The sequence below is a fragment of the Cervus elaphus genome, chromosome 5 (genome assembly GCF_910594005.1).
Source record: "Cervus elaphus chromosome 5, mCerEla1.1, whole genome shotgun sequence".
Classification (NCBI taxonomy): domain Eukaryota; kingdom Metazoa; phylum Chordata; class Mammalia; order Artiodactyla; family Cervidae; genus Cervus; species Cervus elaphus.
This window is the reverse complement of record NC_057819.1, coordinates 10,320,825-10,345,263: the sequence shown is the minus strand read 5'-3', so window position 1 is coordinate 10,345,263 and position 24,439 is coordinate 10,320,825. Positions and strand designations below refer to the sequence as shown.

General features: G+C 51.8%; 1 protein-coding gene across 2 annotated transcripts in view; it reads right to left on the bottom strand.

The window, feature by feature from the left end:
- GCN1 (GCN1 activator of EIF2AK4) overlaps positions 1-24,439 on the bottom strand; it is a 54,147-nt gene that overhangs the window by 28,541 nt on the left and 1,167 nt on the right. For both annotated transcript variants that reach the window (XM_043901642.1, XM_043901641.1), the window contains exons 2-24: positions 20,529-20,631; positions 17,684-17,747; positions 17,069-17,200; positions 16,463-16,571; positions 13,668-13,766; positions 13,442-13,576; positions 12,601-12,669; positions 12,364-12,472; positions 11,692-11,766; positions 11,319-11,447; positions 10,626-10,676; positions 10,249-10,347; positions 9,855-10,028; positions 8,429-8,581; positions 6,823-6,915; positions 5,175-5,250; positions 4,866-5,025; positions 3,876-4,065; positions 3,662-3,786; positions 2,752-2,930; positions 2,426-2,519; positions 1,170-1,283; positions 886-1,084 (exon numbers count right to left, since the gene is read on the bottom strand). In XM_043901642.1, coding sequence (XP_043757577.1) covers positions 886-1,084; positions 1,170-1,283; positions 2,426-2,519; positions 2,752-2,930; positions 3,662-3,786; positions 3,876-4,065; positions 4,866-5,025; positions 5,175-5,250; positions 6,823-6,915; positions 8,429-8,581; positions 9,855-10,028; positions 10,249-10,347; positions 10,626-10,676; positions 11,319-11,447; positions 11,692-11,766; positions 12,364-12,472; positions 12,601-12,669; positions 13,442-13,576; positions 13,668-13,766; positions 16,463-16,571; positions 17,069-17,200; positions 17,684-17,747; positions 20,529-20,631 — 2,731 coding nt within the window. The remainder of the gene's footprint in view (positions 1-885; positions 1,085-1,169; positions 1,284-2,425; positions 2,520-2,751; positions 2,931-3,661; positions 3,787-3,875; positions 4,066-4,865; positions 5,026-5,174; positions 5,251-6,822; positions 6,916-8,428; positions 8,582-9,854; positions 10,029-10,248; positions 10,348-10,625; positions 10,677-11,318; positions 11,448-11,691; positions 11,767-12,363; positions 12,473-12,600; positions 12,670-13,441; positions 13,577-13,667; positions 13,767-16,462; positions 16,572-17,068; positions 17,201-17,683; positions 17,748-20,528; positions 20,632-24,439) is intronic.

The following is a 24,439-nucleotide window of genomic DNA, read 5'->3' as shown; positions in this document are numbered from 1 at the left end:
CAAGCCGGCGAGGGGCTATCCTGACAGCAAGGAATCAGAAGTACGTGGCGAGGAGGCATGAGCCACACAAAGTTACTCAGCTGGGAGTGAAGCTCTAGCCACAGGGCGCTCCCACCTTCCATGCAGCAGCCCAGTCAGTCGGGTAACGCTTCCCATAGGTTCTGCGTGCACGGCCTGACTCCAGCCTCACCATGGGAACGTATCCTTAAGGCTCAGAGGTGTCATACAACCCACAGAGTGAGGCTACCACAATTCCCAGCCACCCCACATGGCCTTTGTGGCTAAACAGAAAGCTGTTCAAGGCCACAAAGACCCCTGGTCATCCACACCTGGCTGCTCAGAAGCACTGGGCTCCAAGGGTAGACCACATGGCACCAACTATCCCACTGCCACTGAATTTAAACTGCTACAGAAAGATCAAGGGCTTCCCATGTGGCCCAGCGGTAAAGAACCTGCCTGCCAATGCAAGAGACGTAAGAGATGAGGGTTCGATCCCTGGGTCAGGAAGATCTGCTGAAGTAGGAAATGGCAACCCACTCCAGTATTCTTTCCTGGGACACCCCATGGACAGAGGGACCTGGAAGGCTGCAATCCATGGGGTCACAAAGAACTGGATATGACTGAGCGACTCAGCACGCACGCGCGCACACACACACAGAAAGATCACTGACTAGCATCTAAAACTTGGTCCTCAGAGTGAAGACACAGTAGACGTAAAAGAGGAGAGAGGAGATGGCACCACGTGCTCCCCAGGATGTGCAGCTGGGGCTGCCCGAGGCTGCGCCCACGGGAACACAGGTCACTAGCCGAGGTCACTGTGAGCCTCCCCCTGTCCACCCCCGCCTGCCCCGGGGCCACGCCCACAGCCAGCCGACAACGACTAACCCAAAGCCTTGAGCCTCGGGGGCATGACACAGGCAGCCAAGGACAGGAAAGGGGTCTTGATCCTGGGAGCAGCCAGGGGAGACTTCAGCAAGGGCAGGAAAGAGTCGACCAGGACCGGGATATACTGGGTCAGGCCGGATGGGTTCTTGGCCAGGATGGTGTCCAGCAGCCCCAGCGCCGCCTCCAGCTCACCGTCCAGCTGTAAGCAGAGTCAGCCCAGAGGGCCGGTCAGCAGGACCCACCCTGACAGTGAGTGAGGCGGGGGCACTGGGGCAGCTGCTCACCTCCTGCAGCCGCCTCCGGATCTGCGCCTCCTTATCCAGCTGGGCCTGCAGCATCTCCTTCTGTTTGCTGGTCAGCTGCACCTCCTCTTTTATGCCTTTCTTCTTTTTTATCTCCTGAAGGAACAAGCACAATTCCATCTCCAGGGGACAGACCTGCCTCCCTCCCACCACCAGGCAAGGTGAGCTCGGCGCCACCATCGGCCCCAGGCCAGCTCTGAGTCTATGATCTGGGCCCCAAACCTGCCGGCTGGCCTCCCCAACCTCCCACAAGCCCAGGGCCACCTGGTTTCTACAGAACAGAAAGCAGCAGAGCGGCCATTTCTTGCCAGATTCTCTACGAGCAAAACACAAAAAGAGTCTTTGCGTGTTAAGAGAAATGGGAAGTTCCTCCAATTGCTGAAGAGGGTATTCTGGGAGCCACATAGCTTCAGGATTCTAGCCTAAGCCTCTCCCACCCCTGACCAGCCTGCCCTACACTCTCCTCCAGTGTAAGCTAAAGCCTGGCAGAGGCTGAGAGCATTCGTTCATCTGATATTTACTGAGCACCTACGAGGTGCCAGATGCTGGGGAGACTATGGGAACAAGACCAAGTCTCTGCCCTCACAGAGCTCACCATCTTAGTGGGGGCAGCTACACAATGAACAGGTGAACAGATATATAAACAAGGTGACTTCAGATCATGACTGATGTTATGAAAAGAATAAACATGATGCGTAACAAATGAGAAAGGGGCGGCTCAGCTCTGGGTAGGGTGGGCAGAAGGGGTCACCTCTCTGCGGAAGGGGTAGAGATGTAGAAGACAAGAAGAACTCAGCCTGTAAAGACTGAAGAAAAAAAATAAAAAAGACTGAGGGAGGAGCACAGGCTCTGAGACAAGAGAAAGAGCCCTGTGTGCTGTGCTTCCACCAGAACCAGTCCCGTCACCACTGAACACAGCCATGAACCCCGAGGCCCCAGCGGCTACACTGTGCCAGGGCCCGTGCCCACTGTCAGGAGGACAGGTGGGACCCGCCCATCCAGGAGTGGGGCGTGGGGATGGGCATGGAGTCAAGCTACACCATTTAGCAGAGGAAATACACGAACTACTGACAGCAGAAAGAAAAATCTCTTTTCCTTGAGTTGCGGGTGGAGAAAGCTACTGAGAAAGGGCAGATCAAGAAAGTGACAGGAGGACCCGGGCTGAGTGGGGAGGTCAGAGGAGCGTGCCACAGGTCAGGGTGACCCAAGGAACCGGCCTGAGGCCTCCGCACACCCACCTCCTTCAGCTCCAGCTCAATGATCTGCTCCTTGAAGGAGTAAGCTTTGTTCTCTCGCTTCATGTTGGCCTTTTTTATGCTGTCCTGCTGGGCACTGAAACACCAGAGCAGGTGATCAGCCAGGTTCCATCCGGCCACAAGGCCCTTTAGCCTCCCACCAGCCATGAGATCCCTGCTAGCTCTTAAGTCACGGGCACCAGGCAAGTGCTGGGTCCTCCACACGCTCTCATATCCGGGACCGAAGACGGTGTGTGGACTACAGCCAGCACTCCCCCAACGAACAGACAGCCTGTGTCCCTTACTGAGCCCTCGAGCAGGCGGCGCACCTCTGGATGATGGACTTGTCGTACAGCTCCCCTGCAGGGGTCTGCATGATGGCAAACTCCTCCCGCGTCACCTGGCACAGCGCGGGGTTCTGCACGGAGGCGGTGACGGTGCTGATGAGCTGCGGGAGGACCCGGTCGGGGGACAGGATCGAGAGGGAGCCCATGGCGTTCATGGAAGACTGCCAGACAAACAGACACGGTCAGCGCCTGCCGCGGCTGGCACAGGAGAGAGGGCCTGTCGTGTCTCACGCCCTGGGCAGCTGGCTCCCCTTCTTGCCGCTGTCTGTTCTTTCTGAGCCCCACCCACTGGAGTGGACGGCTACAGGCTGTGCCTGCCGCACCCCGACATAGGGCACACCTTTCTCTCCCACTCTCGATCTCTGTGATTCAGGCAGAGCTTCCCCCACCCTCGCTAGAGATGGGCGCGTGACCCAGACCAAAAGGATGGGCCCTGGGATAAGCACAGACCCGAGTCAGGTCAACCCAGGCGGTAAGGCCCCCTGCCAGCTGGAATGGTTGGAAAACGCCGGCTATTCCCACTGGAGCTAACAAGGGACGAGATGTAAGCCCAGAACAGCTATCCTGTGACCGAAAAGTGGAGACTGAGAAAGAAGCCCATGCCACAGAAAGCAGCAGTGAGGCACAGACAGAGAAGGGAGACGGACAGAAAACAAGAGACATACCACTTATGAGTTCTTGAGGACATCTGAGTCCCCGTCCCGTCACATCCACAGGCTTTACCAGTTAAGACGCGGCAACCAGCAAACTCCCTGCTAAGCTCAAACTAGTCTGCGCTATCACTTGCAACCCAACAGTCCAACCCACTTCTCATCACCCTGTCTTCTGTTTCTCTGAATCTTCCCCGTCTGCTGCTGACCTGAGGCCAGAGCCAGCTCACAGGCCCAACTACCTGGTTCAGGGGGCTCTGTGTGGTGATCCTGGGGATGATCTGGTCCAAGTGCCTGGTAATGAAGGCTTCCGGATCAATCTTCATCCTGGCGAGAAGTGCTGGCCAGAGGCCAGACTGCACAGCCACTGAAGGGAAGGGGAGCTCTTTGAGGCCTTCTGCCTGCCTGCTCTTCTGACAGAGTCCCTGGCCCCCCACCCCTGCTCGGGCCACAGACCTAAGGACGGGTGGTGAGAAATGATCAGCATCTCCTGCGCCAGCTGTTCCATGCCGGAGACACCGCCCTCCAGCCCTGGCACCCCGGAGATGACGCACAGAGCCTCCTGCAGGACCCGCGGGGGCACATAGGCCTTGCCCGCCTCAGTCACCTCCCCAGTGTCGGTCACCAGAGCCTCGAAGGGCAGCACCTGTGGAGACACAACGTGTGAGCTCCCAATGATCAGAGCCCCGTGCTGGCCTGACCCCCAGGAGATGAAGACACTGGGGACGCAGCTGCCTGTCATTCAGGCTATTCTCTGGGCCCCCTGCCGGCGTGGAGACCAATGCCTGGAGCCCTGCACTGGGATCCACACAGGCTGTGAGATGGGCCTGGAAGGAAGCACCTAGGGTCCTGAGCCTCAAAGAGGCCACAGTGGGGAAAAAGGCAACAGAATCCGATCCAGGGGGAACAAACCTGAGACTGCAAGTCTGTCACCAGCCCACATCCCTCAAGCCTGCCCAGGGAGGGAGGGAGGGAAGAAGTGAAACGGGACACAAAGAGCACTGAAATCAGGAGACAGGTTCCTGCCACCACCCGCTGACGGGAGACCCTGAGCAAGTCATTTTAGCTGCCAGAACCATGAACGACACCCATAAAACAAGCGTAGAAAGCCTCTTGGCCTTTTAAAGGCATTATGAAAAACGGACGGAGAGAAGGATTAAAAAAATGTTTTAAAAATTATAAAGTGCTTTAAAAACGAAGTGTTTTTCCATTACTCAAGAATGTGTCATAAGTCATGGGAAGAAAGACAGGCATCTGCAAAGGAAAAGAAATGGCATGAAACAAGGTGGGCCCTGAGCTGCGGGGCCGCGCAAGAGACCCTGGCAGCACACAGAGCCTGCGCCGAGTGAGGACAGCGGGGAGCGCGCAGGTGAGATCCCACAGCGCAGGCAGGGGCGGCTCGGGGGTCTGTGAGCCCCAGTTCCGGAACCCAGAAGAGGCCTTGACCTTGTGAGAACTGAGGACGGTCTTCAGCTCCTCCAGCAGTCCGTACGCCAGCTTGAAGCCCCCGAGAGAGGACAGCAGCTTCCGGGCCGTCTGCTGGGCCTGCCTGCGCACGTGCCAGGTGCGGCTCAGGAGCACGGCCGCCAGGGCCCGGTGGTACTGCCTGCAGCAGGGCGACAAGGCGCGCTGGCGACGGCCGGGCGCGGCTCTCCACGGCCAGCCTCCCGCCCCTCACACACCGCTGTGGCTCGGGCTCCTCCCAGGGAACAGGGTCGTCTGGCCCGAGGGGGAAGGTGAACAAGCCCCACGTACTGAACTTTGTTGCCTGTGAGTCGCTGCGGATGGTCAAGAAACAGTCTCTCTGTCAGCTGCAGCACGGTGCCCAGGGCTGGCGAGGAAAGAGAAACAGCACAAGTGTTTTTAAAATAGAGAATACGGCCATGGCCGAACCGCCCTGAATGTGCCCGATCTCGTCTGAAACAGAGGAAACGGGGACGTCCCTGGTGGTCCAGAGGCTGAGACTCCGTGCTCCCAATGCAGGGGGCCCAGGTTCCATCCCTGGTCAGGGAACTAGATCCCACATGCCGCAACTAAGGCCCAGAGCAGCCAAATACACAAAGAAATTAAATAGAGAAAATACCCAGAGAGAACTGGAAAAGTTGGAAATCAAAATGTAAGCATAAAGTTCCAGTTTCACTTGAACTTTCTTTTTTTTAAACTTTTAACTTTATATTGAGTATAGTTGATTAACAATGCTGTGTTAATTTCAGATGTACGGCCAAGTGACTCAGTTATACATATATGTATTATCTATTGAACTTGCTTTTCTGCTAAAAGCAAGTTATGCTTTTAGCATATGCACACGTGTATTTTGGAACAAGCAAAAGTATACACTTTCTTCTAATTAAAACAATGAGATCCTATGGTATAGCACACGGAACTATATTCAATACCCTGTGATAAACTATAGTGGAAAAGAATATGAAAAGGAATGTGTATATATTTGTATAACTGAATCATTCTGCTGTATAGTAAAAATTAACACACGAATGTATTAATAAATTCAACTGTACTTCCATAATTTAATTCGTATGCAGTTCTAAAGAATAAGAGTACTCATATACTGATGTGAAATGATTTCCAAACCTAGACAGCACAATGCATATAGCATGCATATTACCATTTATTTGTATAAAAAAGGCAGAGAACTAACACATAAGGATATTTATTGGTATAAAAATAAAATATCAAAGATACACAGCAAGTGGATAAAACTGGTTCTCCATGGCTAGGGACACTGGGCAAAGATCAAAGCAACGGTGTAACTTTCAGTGTAGCCCCTCTTGGGGCTCTAACTTATTTTTGTATTATGTGAATACATTTCCTGTTCAAAGACTAGCTAAACGTGTTTTAAACATCAGGAAGTGACTAACAGTTGTAGCTCATTAACAGAATGTTGTGATGTGCGAGTCAAAAGACTTTTCAAGTCACCAATTAGCCAGATACTTCTAAGGCAACCTAGAATTTTAAACGTACATTTAAAGATCAACGGTTCCTTTTCTGCCAAGATAGAAACCAGTAGTTTTTCTATCTCCTGGTGGGGGAGTGGAGCCAGCTACACTTCACTAGAGCTTCTCAGCTGCCTCTGAACATAAGAAAACCTCTGAGACAGCACCAATTACCCAATCAGCTATAATTACATCTAATATCACAGCTCTACAACTATTAGTGCTCTGTCTCCACAAATCTCCCACTTCACTCCCACCTCCCCAGCCTTCCAGGCCCCACAGGAATAAATTCATTCTCAGGAAAGCTGAGCTGTTGGTCAGATCGCTCTGCTCCAGGTCTTTGCCGAGCTGACTGGTCAAAACAACAGGCAGTCCGGGAAGGGTCCTCTCTGAAGACCCACCAGAGAGACTCGGCCCCAAACTCAACTTCAATTAGGCAGGTAGTGACTCACCATCCTCTGAAGCCATGAGCAGGAATTTCTCGGAAGTGAAAACCTGCTTCTTCTCATCCAAAATGAGCTGCCAAAAACCGCTCAGTTTGGCCTCTGCAAGAGACAAAAGGTCACTCCATCACACAGCCCACTGCCTCGCCCAGGGCTGGCCCCGCCACACTGCAGCTGCTGTGGCTGGGTCATCTGGCAGACCTTCCTCGGTGCAGTGGGCCGGGGTCCTCGCTCGGCAGGGAGGGGTCACTCCCTGGCTCACTGTCCTCCCATGCTGAGAACTAACTAGTTCTTCTGGTAGCATCACCTCTTATGGAAACCTCTGGTGCTCCTCCACTGCCTACAGAAGCCCAGATGACCTGCCTCCCACCTTGGATTCCCACCTGCTCCAGGTGCCAAGCTGAGCTCCTTAAGGTCCTCACATGGTGCCTTCCCTTGCCCTCCCCTGGTCTGAACTCACACTGCGCCGTTACCTTCCAATCAGTGAAACTCCTAGTCCTCAGGGCCCTAGTTCAAACACTCCCTCCTTCAGGAAGCCTTTCCTGGCCCCCAACCCCGAAACTAAAAGCAATCCATCCTTCAAACCTGCTCTCATGCTATGTTTTGCCTTTAACGGCAAATGATGTTTGCATATACCTTCTCCCATTACAGTAAAGGCAGCTTAAAATTTGCTGAAGCGGGGTCATGTTCATTTCTGCCTCCCCCCACGGAGAAGTAGCTGAGTGCCTTGGCATATACTCAGAGGTCAGGCAATAATCTGTGAAAAGAGCTGAATCTTGTTTCTAACCACAGGAGCATGTCCAGCGATGTCCGCACAGAGCAGGAATTAGACCAAACAAGCATGAACACCTTGTAGCCACAAAAACAGGAAAGCTCTTTTTGTTGCACTGATTTGGAATCTTTTCCCAGATGCGTTCAGTACATAAAATGGCATGTGTACTACGTTGTTGTTGTTGTTGTTTAGTTGCTAAGTCGTGTCCAACTCTTTTGCGACCCCATGGACTGTAACCTTCCAGGCTTCTCTGTCCATGGGATTTCCCAGGCAGGAATACTGGAGTGGATTGCCATTTCCTACCCTGGAGGATCTTCCCAACCCAGGGATCAAACCTGAGTTTCCTGCATTGGCAGGCAGACTCTACCACTGAGCCACCAGGGAAAAGCCTGTGTACAGTACACTACCCAGAGTGTTTGGGCAATTACACATCAGCCACCTCTGGGCACCAAACTGGTAATGTCCTCCAAGGAGAGAAACTGCGTGGCTGGAAGGCAGGCTGGCTAAACTCAGGGGACACTGTTCATGTTACACCCTAAAAACGTATAACCGATCAAAAACAAAGGCCCACCGAGCACCTGCAGGGGTGAGCCTCAGGAGGGCACGGAGCGGTGGGCAGGCAGCCAGGGAGCGCTGTCACCGTCCTCCTCCGCTGTCGCTCCAGTGCTCAGGGACGGGAGCTTGCGGACAAAATCCACCCCGGCAGGTGCTATGTGGCCCCGTGGCTGCCCAGGGGGTGAGTGGCCAAGCTGACGCGGCCAAATCCTGAACATCTGGCCCTCCTCCCAGGGACGCTGGAAGAGGCCCTTGTCTGCAGCCTCCTGGACAGCGCCGGACTCTTACCAGCCTGCGAGTCAGCCATTGAGAGCTTTGTGAGCAGCAAGGCAGCGGCGACCCCTTCGGTGACGACGGGAACCTGAGTACCTTGGGAGGCCGCCTTCTCCACTGTCTGGATGAGCAAGGGCAGCAAGTCCAGGGCTTGTAGCAGCGTGTCGCCTGTGGAGACAGGACCGGCGCCTTACAGAATGCCTCCATCATGCGGGGCCGGGGGCGGCGGGGGGGCAAGATTACCCGAGAAAGGACACTCACGCCTGTCTGAACTGGCTAATGATTACCTCTCAAATACCTCGAAGAAGTGGAGTAGAATCTAGGGCTTAACTCACACTCTACAGCCTACAGCTAGTGCTAGAAGGGCCCTTACTAGCCCGAGCCTGGCTATTCATTTGATGGATAAACAGAGGTAAAATGAGCTGCCCGTGGCCACACAGCTGGTTGGGAGAAGGGAACCAGAGCAAACCTCAGGCCCACCAATTTCTTTCTGGGGCGCTTCCCCCACACCAGACAACCTCAGGACCCAAACCCCCCAACCAGAACCAATCTGCTGACCTATGAACTAATGTCTGTTTTAAAAAAGGTAAAAACCTATTAAAACCTGTAGCTAAACTCATAAATTACCAAACTGGTGTTATCAGAAGGTTTCACACACAAAAAAGCATTTCATCTGGACAATGCCATGCTTTTGAATCCAAGAAATATATATCTTAAAGGTTTATTCTATGTTTGCTTTTAAAGTCTGGAGCAGAACTAGAACTAGCTCCAGCTAAAGGGACGAGGTTAAACCAAGACTTGGCTATTCAGAACTCAATCTGAAGTCAACTTTGATCAGTGCAGCAAAACTGCAGTGATACACAAGCTCAGACAGAACAGAAGGGGGTCACCTTTCTAGAGGGTGCTCTGGAATCTCCCAGACATTTCTTTAGACACAGTCAACATCCATTTAAACTGTAAGTGAAACATGAGTCCATCTCAGAGGTGGAAATCAGTGTTAGAGATTTTCACTTTGGGGTTCAAGCTCCTATACAGATTTGCCGTGTCCCCTCTCACTGCACGTGGAAAGGAGGCAAGTGCCCAGACGACAGGTTTGTTAGCCCTGACGCAATGGCAGGGCTGGTTTCTCACAGGTCCAGGGTAAAGACTATAAATTTACACCTCACACATCAGTCTTATCAGAATCATATCTTCATGATTTCAGAAAACAGAGCGACGGGCTCTGGTTGTGGGTCCTCTCTGAATAAACTTTGTACTCTGAACGTCTGATAAGGAGGAGAAGTCAAAAACGGGGCTCTGATTCTAGGCTTTGTGGATGACTAAGCTGGATGCTCCCATGGACTCAGGAGGAAATGATGCAAAAAAGGCTGGACCAAAAGGGCAAGCCTAGAGGGGCAATGACACCCTGAAGACTGGGTCTCCTCTGCGGGGAGCCTCTCACCTCGGAAGCAGACTAACATGCACTGCAGGTAGGCATGCCTCACGGCAGAGGTGGAGGTTTTAAGGCTGAAGGCTTTCTTGAACCATTCGGTGAGCTTCTTGGGTACTTCCGTGGTGAAGCGGTGACACCAGAGAGCCAAGACAGAGACAGCATGCACCAAGGTGCCTTCGTGAACTAGGGGGAGAAGTCGGAGCCCAGTCAGCCAGACATCTTACAACCACGTCACATCACCACGAGCCGCACGCGAAAGCAAGCCAGGTAAAGGGAACGGAAGTACTGATGCTTCGGGGAGGGGAAGCAGGGCCTTCAGAAGGGGTCACCGCAGGCTCCAACCGTGAAAACCGGGCTCAAACACGGGGCCCGGCTGCAGCCTCGCCGTGCTGCCCAGAATTACCTTCTTGCTGGAGGAACGGGATGAAGAGCTCAGCCACGGTCCCGCTCAGGACTTGACTGGAAGGCCCCGACACCACGTGATGACTGACACTCCCGATCCCTGGAAGGCAGGGGTTCCCTGCTCAGCCCCTGCTCAGCACAGAACTGCTAACGCACCATCTTCCTGTCGCTGCCCCCCTCCCCAGCGGCCACGCCTCTCCTCTGGCCATCACTGACCCTCCCTCAATCTCCCATCAGAAGTCCTGCCTTTTACAGAAGGCAGGGTGGGACATCCCAGACCGTCAGAGATGTCAGGACCTGACGGATTCGCCGCACCCGACGGGCAGGGTGACCCTCAGCTACAACCACACTGCGTGACCCCGCAGAGAAGTTCTCTACCTGAGAGGACGCTCATCTTCTGGGCTACAATAGTTAGCTTCCCCTCCGAGCCTGAGAGGAGAGAGGGCAAAGATTCAGAATTCACATCTGCCACCTTTCCCAAAGGGGTGAACAAGGCAGTCACGTGTGTGACATCAAGACACGCCAGGGGACTTCACTGGTGGTCCAGTAGCTAAGACGCCGTGCTCCCAATGCAGGGGGCCTGACTTCGATCCCTGGTAGGGAACAAGATCCCACAGGCCAAGTGATGTGGCCAAAAAAGGAAAAAAGAGAGAAAGAAAGATACAGTTTCTGATTCCAAAAGCAGAGCCTCTTTATCATGAAGTTGGGTTTAAAACCACAATTATTGGGTTTTTTTTTTCCTAAGTAAGTAAACATGTTCTTGCAGAAAATGTGACGAACAGAAAAAAAAAATCTAAAAATCACCCGTCTAAGAATATTACTTATATTTTTGTGTGTTTTTCTCTATTTTTTAACCTATGTGCACAAAAACACCTATACTTAACCTATGTGCACAAAAACATCTATACGGTATGGATGAGATCACTCCCACCCACACCACTCTGCCTGTGCTTCCATTCACACTGCTGACACAAGAAAACTCAGAGCACCGAGCTCCCATCAGGCCCCGGCACCCAGGGAGCACCAGAGACCACACCTCAGCCACCCCCGTGTCGGGAAAGGCGAGCCCACCTCCGAGGATAGCAAACAGGTGCCTGGCCAGGGCTTCCATCGCCGAGGAGTCACTGCACTGGCGGGCCAGGTTCCGCAGCGCCAGCACGGCTTCGTCCATCAGGCGAGAGCTGTTGGACTTCAGCTGGCCTGGACACAGAGAGCCGCTGCTCAGAGCTGAGTAGCCAGGCTCTCGTCTTTCTCTTCCTGGCTCCCAACTCATCCATCCTGGCTCTGCATTCTCATGATCAAGGATCTCAGGAAAGAAACTCCCAACAACTGTAGTTTATTTCTAAATGGAGCTGTCTCGTTCCCCTTCTTCTACAATTGGGACAAGTGCAACCAAAAACCCAAGGTGTCATTCGAGGGGCGGGAGAGGCGTCAGGACACTCACCAGCCAGTCCTTTCCCGATGTCCAGGGCATACTGGCTGAGATCAAGAGTCACTGCTGCCAGCAGACTGGAGATAGCTGAGGGGGACAGAAAGCACACATCATGTTGACCTCGGAGGGAAAATGCCCGTTTCTGCCCGACCCCCCAGCCAATGCTCAGGCCCGCTGTCCAGCCACATGGAACATGACCACTCTTCACCTCTGTATAGTCACACCTTTGTCCCTCCACTCTGCTGTAAAGCTGTACACTGCCCCATCCCAACAGCAAAAGTCCATGCCCCCAACACTCCACCTACACCTCTTACCAAGATAAAAAGCGACAGAGACTCAACTCTCACATCCTAGGGTTTCAAATGCCACCATGCACCAAGGTCAACCTGTCTAGAGCAGAGGTTCTTAACCTGGTTTCCAGAAGGTTCTCAGACCTCTAAAAATGTACGTGTGCAGCATTTTCAGTGGGTACACTTCCACGCATTCTTTCAGCAAGAGGGCCCATTACTTTCAACACACTCTCGAAAGGGTCCCAAATCTCCTTCTCGAGGGGCCCAACAAGGTACACAGTGAATACACTCCCCTACACACCCCCCATAAACACTGCCTGTTGCCAAGCAGCTGAGATCTGGCTCATTGGGTGACGTCATCTCCCTCCCACCATCCTGGCCGGCAGCTACCTACTTTCAATGACATTCTCTGGACTCCTCAGTAACGACTTCTGTATGGTGGGCAGGACCAGATCCTTAAACTCCGAGTGGGACATGTACCGGAGCAGAGGGGTGCAGTTATCCTGCCAAGAGAAAGGGGTCAGGTGCCCGGCCCTCATGGCAACAGACCGAGAATAAAGGATGGCTCCGAACCACAGAATTTAAAAGGGGATTTAGCTAGACGGACAAGGAAAGGCCACCTCTCACTCACCAACAGATACTTTTGAGGCTTCACTTTGCTCATCAGGATGTTCTTCACATAAAAGTCCAGCAGGGCACTCTGGGGAAGAGAGAGACCTGTCAGACCCTGACGCTCTGAGGTCCCTCTTGTGTGAGCGCTTCTGAACAGTACCAATCAGGGCCCCAAACGTCATGGAGTCAAGCATGGAAATGCCAGTGTCCCCGCCATTCCCCAATGAAAAGCCCTCCATAGCTTTCCAGGCCCCTGGCGTGGCTCACAGGCCTGCCGGCTCCTCTCTCACCCAGGCAGCCACGTGCCACCCACATTCCGGCCCACACACTGCTCTCTCTGCCCCAAATGCCCTTCCTTGCCTCTTGGCCTTGTTAACACCTCTTCATCCTTTAAGTTCCTTCCTTAGAGACGTGTTGCCTGACCCAAAGCCTGAGACAGGTTCCCGCCACAGAGTATCACAGCCTCTTGCACAGTTCCTTTTGTAGCGTGTCTCACAGAGATGACAAAATGCCACTCTGCCTAACAGCGGCCTCCTCAGACTCAGCCCCACCCAGGCAGGGATCACGGCCCCCTCGCTCACTGCTGCACCCCCAACACCTGGCACAGAGCTTGGCACAAGGCAGCTGCTTGGGGGTGAGTGACTCAGCGACAGCACAAACAGGCAAATCAGCATCCCAGTAACTGCGCAGGGCCCACCGCCAGCCAGAACCAGAGAGGAAACGCTCCCGCTCCTCACACACCACTGCGAAAGGCCGGGGTCTCGGGAGCGAAAACCAGCCACCTCCAGATGAGGCCAGCGGCCGGGGCCACCAGGGGAAAACGCGTTCCCCCGCTCCGTGCCCAGCCAGCGCCCACTTGCCTTGTGCTGGCTGACCACGTCCATCTCCTTGTGGCTCGTGCAGAACTGCACCAGCAGCCCCAGCATACCCGCATAGCTCTGGTTGGGCTCCAGGCTGAGAATGGCTGACAAGTACTGTTCCACCAGCCCAGGGTTCTGAGGAGGAACGGGGAGGGCAGGGGCATCAGATGGCAGTGGGGGTGCAGAGAGGAAGCACTGCCCGCCACCCGCCGCAGCCTCTGGTCACCTCTCTCCACAGCTTGGTGAGCTTCTTCACGGCACCGTCCACGGCGTGCTTGTGGGAGCCGCCCAGCACCTCCAGCAGGAGCAGGCACTGCACCTCCACCTGTGGGGACGGGGGCGCTCAGGTCCGGACGGAAAACGGGAGCCAAGCACCCGTGGCCCTCACAGCCTGCCCAAGGCCTCCGTCAGGCCCACCGGCTGGAACCTGAGGTCATCCCCGCAAGGCCTCTCCCACCCGACTCCAGCCAGACCCTCTTGCCTCCACCCCCCGGCCCCCGACTCAGCCCGTCCCAGAATTACATCTGTTCACTCAAGCACTTCGTAAGTAAGGATCTGCTGAACACCTACTATGAGTGAGACAATGAAAACACCGGGAGAATAAGACAGATACAGTCCTTGCTTTCATGTACCTCACAGTCCAGAGGGAAAAAGAGATACTAAACAAATAAAACACACAAATGAACACATAATTACAACAAGGGAAGTGCCATGTGGAAAAAGGGTAAGAGTCTTGTTTCATGTATTTCTTCATCTGCCTTGACTATCTCCTCATTAATTCCCAGGCAGTGAGAGCTGATGAAACGGCAGGCACTACGCCTCTGTGGATACAGAAGTCAAGACCGATAGGCTGACCCTGCCTGCAGGGAGCTCACTGTCCAATCCAGAGTGGAGCACGTAACAGGTGCTCGGTTAACAAGCCTCGGAGACCGGATGGGCCACAAGCACCTGAGGTCACTGGTGAGCGCTGTGGACTGCCACCCTGAGAAAGAGGGCATGCTTAAGTAGTCGGCCGACTTCCATCTGTATGTGTACAAAGTGGGAGGTGCACAAGGTCATTCACGGCAACGCTTTTTATGATGAGAGGCTGTAAACAACGTAAACGGTCATCAACGGGGGACTGGTTATATACCATGGTACATCCACTCAAAGGATTAGTAACAGTCGTAAAGAATGAGAAGCTCTTTATATAATACTCTGGAACAAATTCTAAATCTGGTTAAAGAAAAAAACACAAGATGAGAGAAAAAGATTATATGTATGCTATCATTTGTATAAAAAAATCTACCTAGTTACATACACAGGGAATATCTTTACCTATACAAGGAACTAGTTCTAGTGGGGGACCGAGATGCCTAGAGAAGGGGTGGGAAGGAAATTGGTATATCGTCTGACATTTGTTGAATATTGAACTTTTTAAAAAAAATTATTATTAAAATAGTTTTTTAAGCTTGCTAACATCTCATTCAGAGCTATACTGCTGTTCCTTCTTCCTGAAATGCTCTAACCCTTCATCTGGGCATGGCTTCTTCTTTCATGTCCCTCATGTCTCTGCTCAAACGGTACCTATTCCAGAGGCCTCCCTCCCACCATTAGCATCCGCCGTCTCTCCATCCTCCTGCCTGCTCTTATCACTCATCTGCGTCCAGCCTCTCCCCAGGGCTGTAAGCTGTGAGAAAGCACGGTCCTCTCCCTTGTCCTCTGCTTCAGCCTCAGCTCCGCCAACAGCACCCGGCACACAGGGGCCCTCAACAAATACCTCAGCGACCGAATGAACTGCCACCTATGTGTAGAGTCAACATCAGCAACAAGCAAAGGAAAAACCCAGATTCAAGACCCAGAGAAAACCACCCTGGTCTCAAGCTCTTGATGCATCCTGTCCCATAAACATAACCCCTCCAGCTCACTGACCCACAAGCACACTGACTCACCTCGGGTAACGGTTATGAGAAGTCCCTGGAGACGCACCAATGAGGGGGCCCATGAGATCAGCCATCTTATAAGAAGACCTTTTGGTGACAATGGAACCTACACTCCAAAGGTGGGTTTGGAGTGCATCCACTACTTGTGACGTCTCAGTGTCCTTATCCTCCTGTCAGCTGCTGATGGCCGATCTACGGTCACCCCCACAGGTGTGCAGGACAAGCCCCCAGGGGTGAGCCCTCAATGAGTCTTATGAGCTGGCTGTGTCTGGCAGAGGTGCTGAAGGTTTTCTAATGCCACGTGTTCACCTGCACAGCTCTCTCTAAGTTTCCACAGCCCTTCCACACCTCTTCTGGGCCCATCTTCATGACAACTCTTTGAGGTGGATGGGTGGGTGGTACTTGTTCCCATTTTCACAACAATGGGAAATGGACTCAGAAACTAAGTTAAGTACTTGGCCAAATCTCAAGGCCAAGAATCAAATCCACACCAAGATCCTCAGACTCCTTTTTGTTAAAACCGTGACACCTCTCCTCTTGCCCTCCACTAAGCATATCGAGACACTCAAGAGAACCTTCCAACCTGGCCTGTGGGGCCATCTCTGGTTAGCAGACATGCTGAAAGGCGAGGAAGGAAAATGGGAGGAGCAGGCATAGAACACGGAGGAGAGAATTCAAGGATCAAAGCACAGGGCAAGAATCCCACTCCATTAGCCAGTTCAGCACTGAAATCCAAACACAGGGAAAGGAAGGATTAGTCAGAAAAAACCAGAATGATTTACAGTGTTTTCTGGTTTTCAGTTTTTTGGCTGTCTTCCCTACTCTGGCCTGTCAGGAAGGCAGGAAGCGCGTCTCTCTCGCTCATCCCTGTGTTTCAGGTCCCTGGGTCTAGCCCACACCTGATCCAGGAAAGCTCACAGATATCTGACAAGTAGATGAGTGTTATGCTGCCCTCACGCCCATCCACCAAAGTCACACACCTGAGGGTAACTCTAAGCGCCCGGTCACCTGGCCCTGAGGAGAGCACTGGCCAGAGAAGGTGCTTAAACACATCCCAACCCTGTGCAGGGAGCCAACTCCAAAGACACGGGGAACCTACCAGTTTGTTCCAGATGTCTCCTTGCCGCTTGGCTCTCGAGGGAAAGACAATGCGCACCAGCAAGCCGGTCCAGGACAGGGCCAGCAAGGCGGCCGAGCCGCTGCTCTTACTGGGAGGGGAGTGGAGCAGAGGCGAGAGGTCAGAGCAGTGGCCTCTACCTGAAGACAAGGCTCCCCGCAGGGCCCTGCCTGGCACATAGGACCCTCCACTGACCTATGACTGGACGGACCCAGACACTGGCTCTCCACAAACCACCTGTGACAGCTCAGGACAAGGAGTGCCGAGCCCCGACCTCTCAGCACTCACAACTATAAAATCCGAAGGATGGTTTCCCGCCTTTAGGGCCTGGCGGGGTGGCGGAGGCGGCATTTGGTTTCTCCTTAAAATGGCCTTGCTGCCCCTAGTTTCCCAACCCTGCTCCGCAGGAAAGCGGTCTCCCTGGGGGGCCTGACATCCTGGCTTCTCCCTCCATCTGGAAGGCAGACCGCTGGCGCCCCCCAGGGCTGCAAAGGGGAAAGGGGCGGGCGTGGCCACCCCAGCTGGTCTGCAGGGGCTCCTCCCGAGAAGGACTCCGGAGCCCCGGGCGCCACCAGCTTCCCCTCTTACCTGGGGACGCCTGCTTTGGAGCCAATGCCCGAGGACTGCAGAGAGTGCAAAAGGTTCTTGGCAGTGGCTTCGGGCTGGGCCTCGGCCAGCTGCTGGATGGCTGCCTGCAGGGCCCGGCGCGAGGCTGCATCCCTGGGGAAGGGGCGAAGGCCAAGATGAACACATGGACCCGGGGCAGGGGGCTTCTGCCAAGCCCCGTCTTTCCAGGAAAACTACATCGCACTTATTCCAGCCCGTCACAGACAATGGGATTTGGAAGTGACTGGATAAATCTACCTCATCCCAGAGTTCTGGAAGCAACTAACCAGGCCCAAGGAACCTTAAGGCTGTACGGGCAACATCTACATTTACAGAACACTTACTACAGGGCTCAAATGAAGCCGAGTGGCTTTCACATGCACGACAAGTGAAAGCGCAGAGTGAGCAAGGACTTCACACGAACCACCACGAAAGCATGATCCCTAGTCCACAGAGGAGGAAACTGAGGCACAGACAGGTTCAGCAACTTGCCCAGGACACAGGCAGTCTGGCTCCAAAGCCTGGGCTCTAACCACTGCCCTCTACCACCTCTCCGCACAAAGTGCTCTGGACACTGGGCTGTTGGCCGGGACTCGCCTGTATCGATGCAGGGTCAAGCAGAAGAGTTTGCAGAGGCCTTTCACAGCTCCCTCCGGCAGATCTAAAACCAGAGATCACACAGGGGTTAGTCAATAAGCACTATCGACACTTCCTGGGCACTGGCCCAGGAATCACACCACCCAACACTGAGCTCACGAGGCTCAGGCCCTGCTCGCAGCACTCGACACACATTAACTCAGTTCCTGTAAGGTGGGTCCTGAGGCTGAGCCCAGTTTTAAGAAGAAACCAAGGCAGAGAAAACGAAGCAGGCCAGTCGAGAGAAAGAGAAGCTGGTGGAACAACGGTACTCAGTAATGGAGAGCCAACCTGTGATGGTTCTGCAGGCCAGGCTGAAGCCCAAGGATGAAGGGAGGAGGGTCTGATGGGGGAAATGGAAGCTGAGTGTCAGACAAACCAGCAAGCAGGAGGCTCATGAAGGGTTCGCATGGGCCCCCGAGTGATGGGGGAGCAATGGAGGAGGAGCACAGACCCAGCTCCCCCAGTGCCCTGAGCCTGGCACTGGCCCACCTGATTTGAGAACGTCTCAGTAACTGAGGAAGAGTGACTGGGGCCAGGAACAGGTTGTGGCTAAGAGCTTCCCCAATGGCTCAGCAGGTAAAAAAATCTGCCTGCAATGCAGAAGACACAGGAGACGTGGGTTTGATCCCTGGGTTGGGAAGATCCCCTGGAGAAGGAAATGGCAACTCACTCCAGTATTCTTCCCAGAAAAATCCCATGGAGAGGAGCCTGGGGGGCAGTAGTCCAGTGGGTCGCCAAGAGTCAGACGTGACCGAGCGACCAAGCACAGCAGAGGAGAACAGCAGTTAGTAAGCGCTAAGAGGCACCGGGGCTGCCAAGAGCCAGGCACTGTCCCTACATGTCGCACTCCCTCCTGCTCTCACCCTGAGGGAGGCACGGCCTTACTATCTCCACACTCAACGCAAGGAAGCAGGCTCACAGCTGAAGGGACCTGGACCGGGTCCCGCAGCCTGCAGGCAGCAGACCCATGGCCAGAACACAGAGCCCGTCACCTCCCACTGCACTGAGGGCCTGTGACTGGCAGGGCCAGGCCCAGCAAAGCCGCCTCGCTAGCCTAGGCTTCAGGTTCAGGGAGGCAGGGCTGAGGAGAGCACCAGACCGCGGGGCCAGGCGGGGCTGAGCCGGGCTAGGCACTGCCTCCAGGGTCTGACGGCCTCTGAAGAGGCCTTCCAGCTCGTCCCACCTTGGATGAACCCACCTGGGGACCTGGGACTCTACACAAGGAGAGGCCAGAATAACTATCACTACACAATGGCTCCACAGACTCCGAAAACGAGCAAAGTGAGAACTAATGATTTCAGGTGGCGAGTTCGCTTTCCCCCAAAGACCTGCACATCAAAGGCTAGCAAACATTTTACAAATATGATTCACCGTGAACTGTAGAATTTCAGGGTGACTGGGGAGTAAAATCACCTGGAAAGGCCTGAGTAGTTCATAAACTTCACCTATACGGGTTGAACTCCTTACTCCACAAACGGGGGAGGAAAGGGTGGTACTTGGCAGCTACTTAGCACGGAGTCAGCATTAGGGTTAGGGCGGACAGCCAGCGTCTGTCATGTGGCAGCCTTTTTTAACTAGAACCCTGCTGAGAAATGACCAGAAGGACTTCTGAAGGTGCCATAAACTCATGCACTAAAGCTTTGATACACAGCAGGATCTCTCAGAAGCTCACGAACAGCAATTTACTTAATTTACCACAACTTTAACAAGCTTGGGTATGTAACCAGGCGACAGTAGATCAGAAGCAGCAAATGAGAGTATGGGTGAGACAGTGGTAGGAAAAAGGCTCTTTCCTAACAAGAAGTGAAAGCTGACAGAATCGGAGACCCAACTCTATACCACCACGGTTCTCAAACTGCAGCAAACATGGGAATCAGCTGGGGAGCTTGTTAAAACACAGGTGCTGGGCTCTACCCCCAGAGTTTTCATGAATCTGCATCTCTGGGGGTGCAGCTGAGATTCTGTATCTCAAACAAGTTCTCAGGCGATGCCTATACTGCTGGTCTGGGGACCACATTTGAGAAAAACACACCAAAAGGGAACTAAAAAACTAACGAGGATTTTATAGCACAGGGAACGCTGCTCAATTTTATGTGGCAGCCTGAATTGGGGGGAGTTCTGGGGAGAGTGGATATGTGTACATGCATGGCTGAGTCCCTTCACTGTCCACCTGAAACCATCACAGCACTGTTAATCGGCTATACCCCAACACAAAATTAAAAGATAAAAAAAACAACTCATGAAGATTTATTGGTTGAAGGCAAACTAGTCTTATACACACCCCCATAGTTTGCCATACGAGCCCTCAGTTATGGTACAGAATCAGAATAACTACATGCGCTCAGCATTTCCCAAAATGTGCTGCCCAGACTCTGAATAGGATTTCAGCAAAAAAGAGGTTCAAGGAAACACCGGATTAAAAGGTGACAACTCCCAAACTTAGATGATCTTGGAATCCTTCGCTAGCCAATCACTAGTTACTATCTTGCTGATTTTCATGGAACGCTGGGAAAAACAGTGCCTCCAGTCATTAAAAAAAAAAAGTTTTTGCATCTAATAAATTACTTAAGAAAAACTGTTGGCATCGATTACAATTATTTCCAGTCAAAATGGTTAAAACTGTTAAAAGCTTTGGCACCTAGAAGGATAAACTCTCCACCAACCCAACTGTTTCAATGCACATTTATAACAAGCAAATATAGACAGTGAAGACAGAAGTTGCTGGAAGCGGGGAAAAGGCCATGGTTCTAAACAGAGAGCCCGACTTAGTCTGAAATGGAATCAGTGACGTGGAAATAAATACCTTTTCCAGCAACACACTTCCCCAGCTCACTGAGGATCTCCCTCCGTTCCTTCACGCTGGCTGTTGTGACCTTCCCTGCAAAACGCTTCAGTGTCTCAGAAACCTGCAAAGACCAAGCCCACAGAGAAAATGCCACAGTCAGACTCCAACACGTCAGCGGGGAGTGAGAGGGAGGGCCGTGCAGGACTCAGAGAGGCTCCTCTAACCCAGGGCTTCTCAATCTCCACTTTGGGGGCTGACTTTCACTCCTGACTTTGGGGGCTGCATAATTCTTGGTTGTGGGGGCTGCCTTTACACCCCGGAGGATCTTGAGCAGTGCTCCTGGCCTCTACCCACTGGACCCCAGTAGCAGCACACCACCCTCCCACCACAGTGAGGCAATCCCAGCTGCTTCCAGGCATTGTCAAACGCCTCCTGGGGGACAAAATCACCCCCAGTTGAGATGCAGTGCTTCTAACCCAACCAGTCAGCCACTCAGTTAAACTTAAACTTTGGACAAAAAGAGGCAAGGCCTAAGGCAAAAACCTCAAGACAGAAAACATCCTTTCTGGAACTTTCCTGGTGGTCCCATGGCTAAGACTCCACGCTCCCAATGCAGGGGCCCTGGGTTCAATCCCTGGTCAGGGAACTAGAGCCCACATGCCACAACTAAGATTCAGCTCAGTCAAATAAGTAAATATGTATTTTTTAAAAAAGAAAGAAAAAATATCCTTTCCAAACTAAGCCAAATATAGGGAGGGCCTACTACGTGCCTGGTATGTTCCCTTTATATTATCTCTTATAAGCCTTCTGTAAGGAGGAGTATCCGGGCAAGTCATAAGCACAGTTGGCTAAAGGGTAAAAGGTTAAGAAACTGAATCCCAGCTCGGTCTCCTACCGGCTGTGGAAACTCAGTCAAATTATGTCATCTGCTTGACCTTCAGGTTCCCCATCTATTCAATGTAGGAAACAGCACCTACCTCATGACTGTTACGGGGAATAAATGAGAGAGTGTATGCAGAGCATGACTCTCACTCCGAGCACAAAATCAGGTACTCCTAACCAGCAAGCCTTCAAGACAGGCATCATATTCCCCATTTTCCGGGTGATGAAGAAACCGACTCCCAGAGGGGAAGCCACTCCTCAGACCGGAGTCGAGAGCCACAGCACCTGCATTTCTGAAACTAAACCTGAAACCAGCAAGTGCAGAAACTGATGCGAACAAGTCCTTAGCTGTCCACCACCATCCATGTTACAACTGCCTCCCTTGCACAGGGAGAGAGCATAAGACCTGGAAAGAGGGGCGGTTTGCAAATACTCCTGAAAATCTGCTCCTGAACAATATTCCACAGCGGTATTCCCCAGTGTTTCTGGCACCCGAGACTGGTTTTGCGGAAGACAATTTTTCCATGGACTGGGGAGGCAGGGGGGAATGATTTGGGGATGATTTGAGCACATTATATTTACTGTGCACTTTATTTCTGTTGTTACAACATCAGCTCCACCTCAGACCATCAGGCTTTAGATACCGGAGGGTGGGGACCTGTGTTCTACAGGCTACAAAGCAGGCAGGTCAAGGATACGAGCAGTAGAGTGGGCATAGTAAGACCCAAGTGACCAACTCCTGCCCTCTTTTTCTTCTGAGGGTATTTGACACACAGGCCCTATTAGAAGAGTAAGACTTAAGGGTGCATAGAGAAGTAAAATAATGCCGAGTTCCTCTTATAGTTAAACCTTTGCCACAATTCTATCAGTAATGAATAAAATCATGTGCAAAACTCCATCTTCTACATAAAGGATCTGTTTACTGTCTTCTGCTCTTATAGCCATTCATGCATATAATTAAAGAGTCAAAAAGTTCTGGGAGGTTTGCTCTAAAAACCAGTCCCATGCCCTCACACACAAGCACAAACTCTTTCACCAGCACTGGCTGATTACTTCGGTAATCATTCCTCAAGTTTCGTAATATATATTAGTCCAGTAATTCAGTGTTTACTTTACATGCAACTAGTATTCAACTTCCGTTTAATGAACTATGTTTGCTCTCTTGCACGGCTTTTTAAAATTAACCCTGGAGTTGAATAATGAGCCCTTCATTCTCTCCACTCTGAGCTTGCCTTGTTTTATCTGTTCTAATTAACCATTCAATCCCCCAGTGTGCCCTGTGTCTAAATCTCAACACACTGATGCAGATCATGCAGTCTGACCAAATTCTACCTTCCCGAAGAGGTCTCTCCCAGTTTTCTGAGCTGTCCTGATTTGGTGTGTGATGACTACAGCTGGGATGCAGTTTATCACCCTGAGAATGTACTCTTTTGTGTGCCTGGGTGAACCATACACTCCATCTTGTGAAGTCCTTGCAGGTTTGAAAATGTTCTGACCTCCTACCTGAAGTTTGTCTGAATACAGAATGTTAGATTGAAATTTTCCTTCAGAATACTGAAGACTTTTCTCCACTGAGTTCTAGCATTCAGTATTGCTGGGAACCCCCATGCCATTCTGATTCTCGATCCTTTGTCTGAGATCTGATTTTTCCCCCCCCGGAAGTTTCTAAGATCTTTTTGTATCCAAGGTTCTAAAAGCTGGGACTTTCCCGGAGGTCCAGAGGTTAAGAATCTGCCTTCCAATGCAGGCAACTAAGCCCACGCACCTCAACTAGAAAGCCCACATGCCACAACGAAAAGATCTCACATGCCGCAAATAAGAGCCGATGCAGCCATAAATAAAATATAAAAATAAAGAAGAAAATATTTTTTTTAAAAATAGAAAAAATTGGATTTCACATTAATGTGCTCTGTCGTGAGTCTGCTTTCATCCATTGTGCTGAGCATTTTTTATTTGAAAACGCACGCTTCGGTTCAGGGAAAGCATCTTTAATTATTTTGTTGATGATTTCTGTGGATACTGGACCTCCGACACTTTTGTGTGGTCCTGTTTTACACACTCCAGAGGAAAACTTCCAGCCTTTTGCCAAGAGGAGAAAGAAAGCTGGGGTTCTGAAGGCATGTGAACAGGGCTTTCAACCAATCCTCCTAACTTAGACCCTCTCCACTCACCCTCACATCCAGGGGTTAGCGGATGCCACCAATTCCCACCTATCAGAGACTCTACAATGTAAATCAGGTTGGTTCTCAGCTTTCCGAACTGCTGGCTTAAGATCCTTTACCTCGCCTCACTTTATAGCTTCCAAAAGTTTGCTGCTGTTGTCTACTTCCCATTCTCTCAAGTCTTTTTTTTTTTCAACTGTTTACTAGTTTCAGTAATGCTGGAGGAGATAGCAAATTTAGATGCATCTTTATATATATAATCCACCCTGTACCTGAAATTCCCACATAGTTGTTTTTCCATGCTAATGTTAAATTCCTGGCTACAGTCTCTCCCCCAAAGATGAAAGGGCATTTCAGGTACAAGGCTCTTCTTTTTCTTAATCAGAAAATGAATGTCACCCACTTGGGACCCTGTCAGAACAAAAGTGAGGAAGAGCACACTAATATCCTTCAGAGAAGTCATTTGTTGGTTGAAATCAGAGGCAAAGAGCTTAAAAAGTTCACAGGTTTCTCTCTAGGGTAACACTGTCCAGAAGCACTTTCTGTGATGATGGAAATGTTCTTTTCCACTGTTCAATGCAGCAGTAACCAGCCACATACAGCTACCCAGGCACTGAAATGTGGCTAGTGCAACCGAAGAACTGAATTTTTAATTTCATTTAATTTTAACTAACCTAAGTAGCTAGTTGGCTGTTAATTAACTGGTTACTATACTGAACAACACAGCACTAGAGAGTTTTTTTTTTTTTTTTTTAATATTTATTTATTTGGCTGTGTCAGGTCTTAGTTGTGGCACAGGGAGCACCCAGGCTCAGTTCCCCCAAAGCATGTGGGATCTTAGTTCCCGGACCAGGGACTGAACCTGTGTCCCCTGCACTGGCAGGA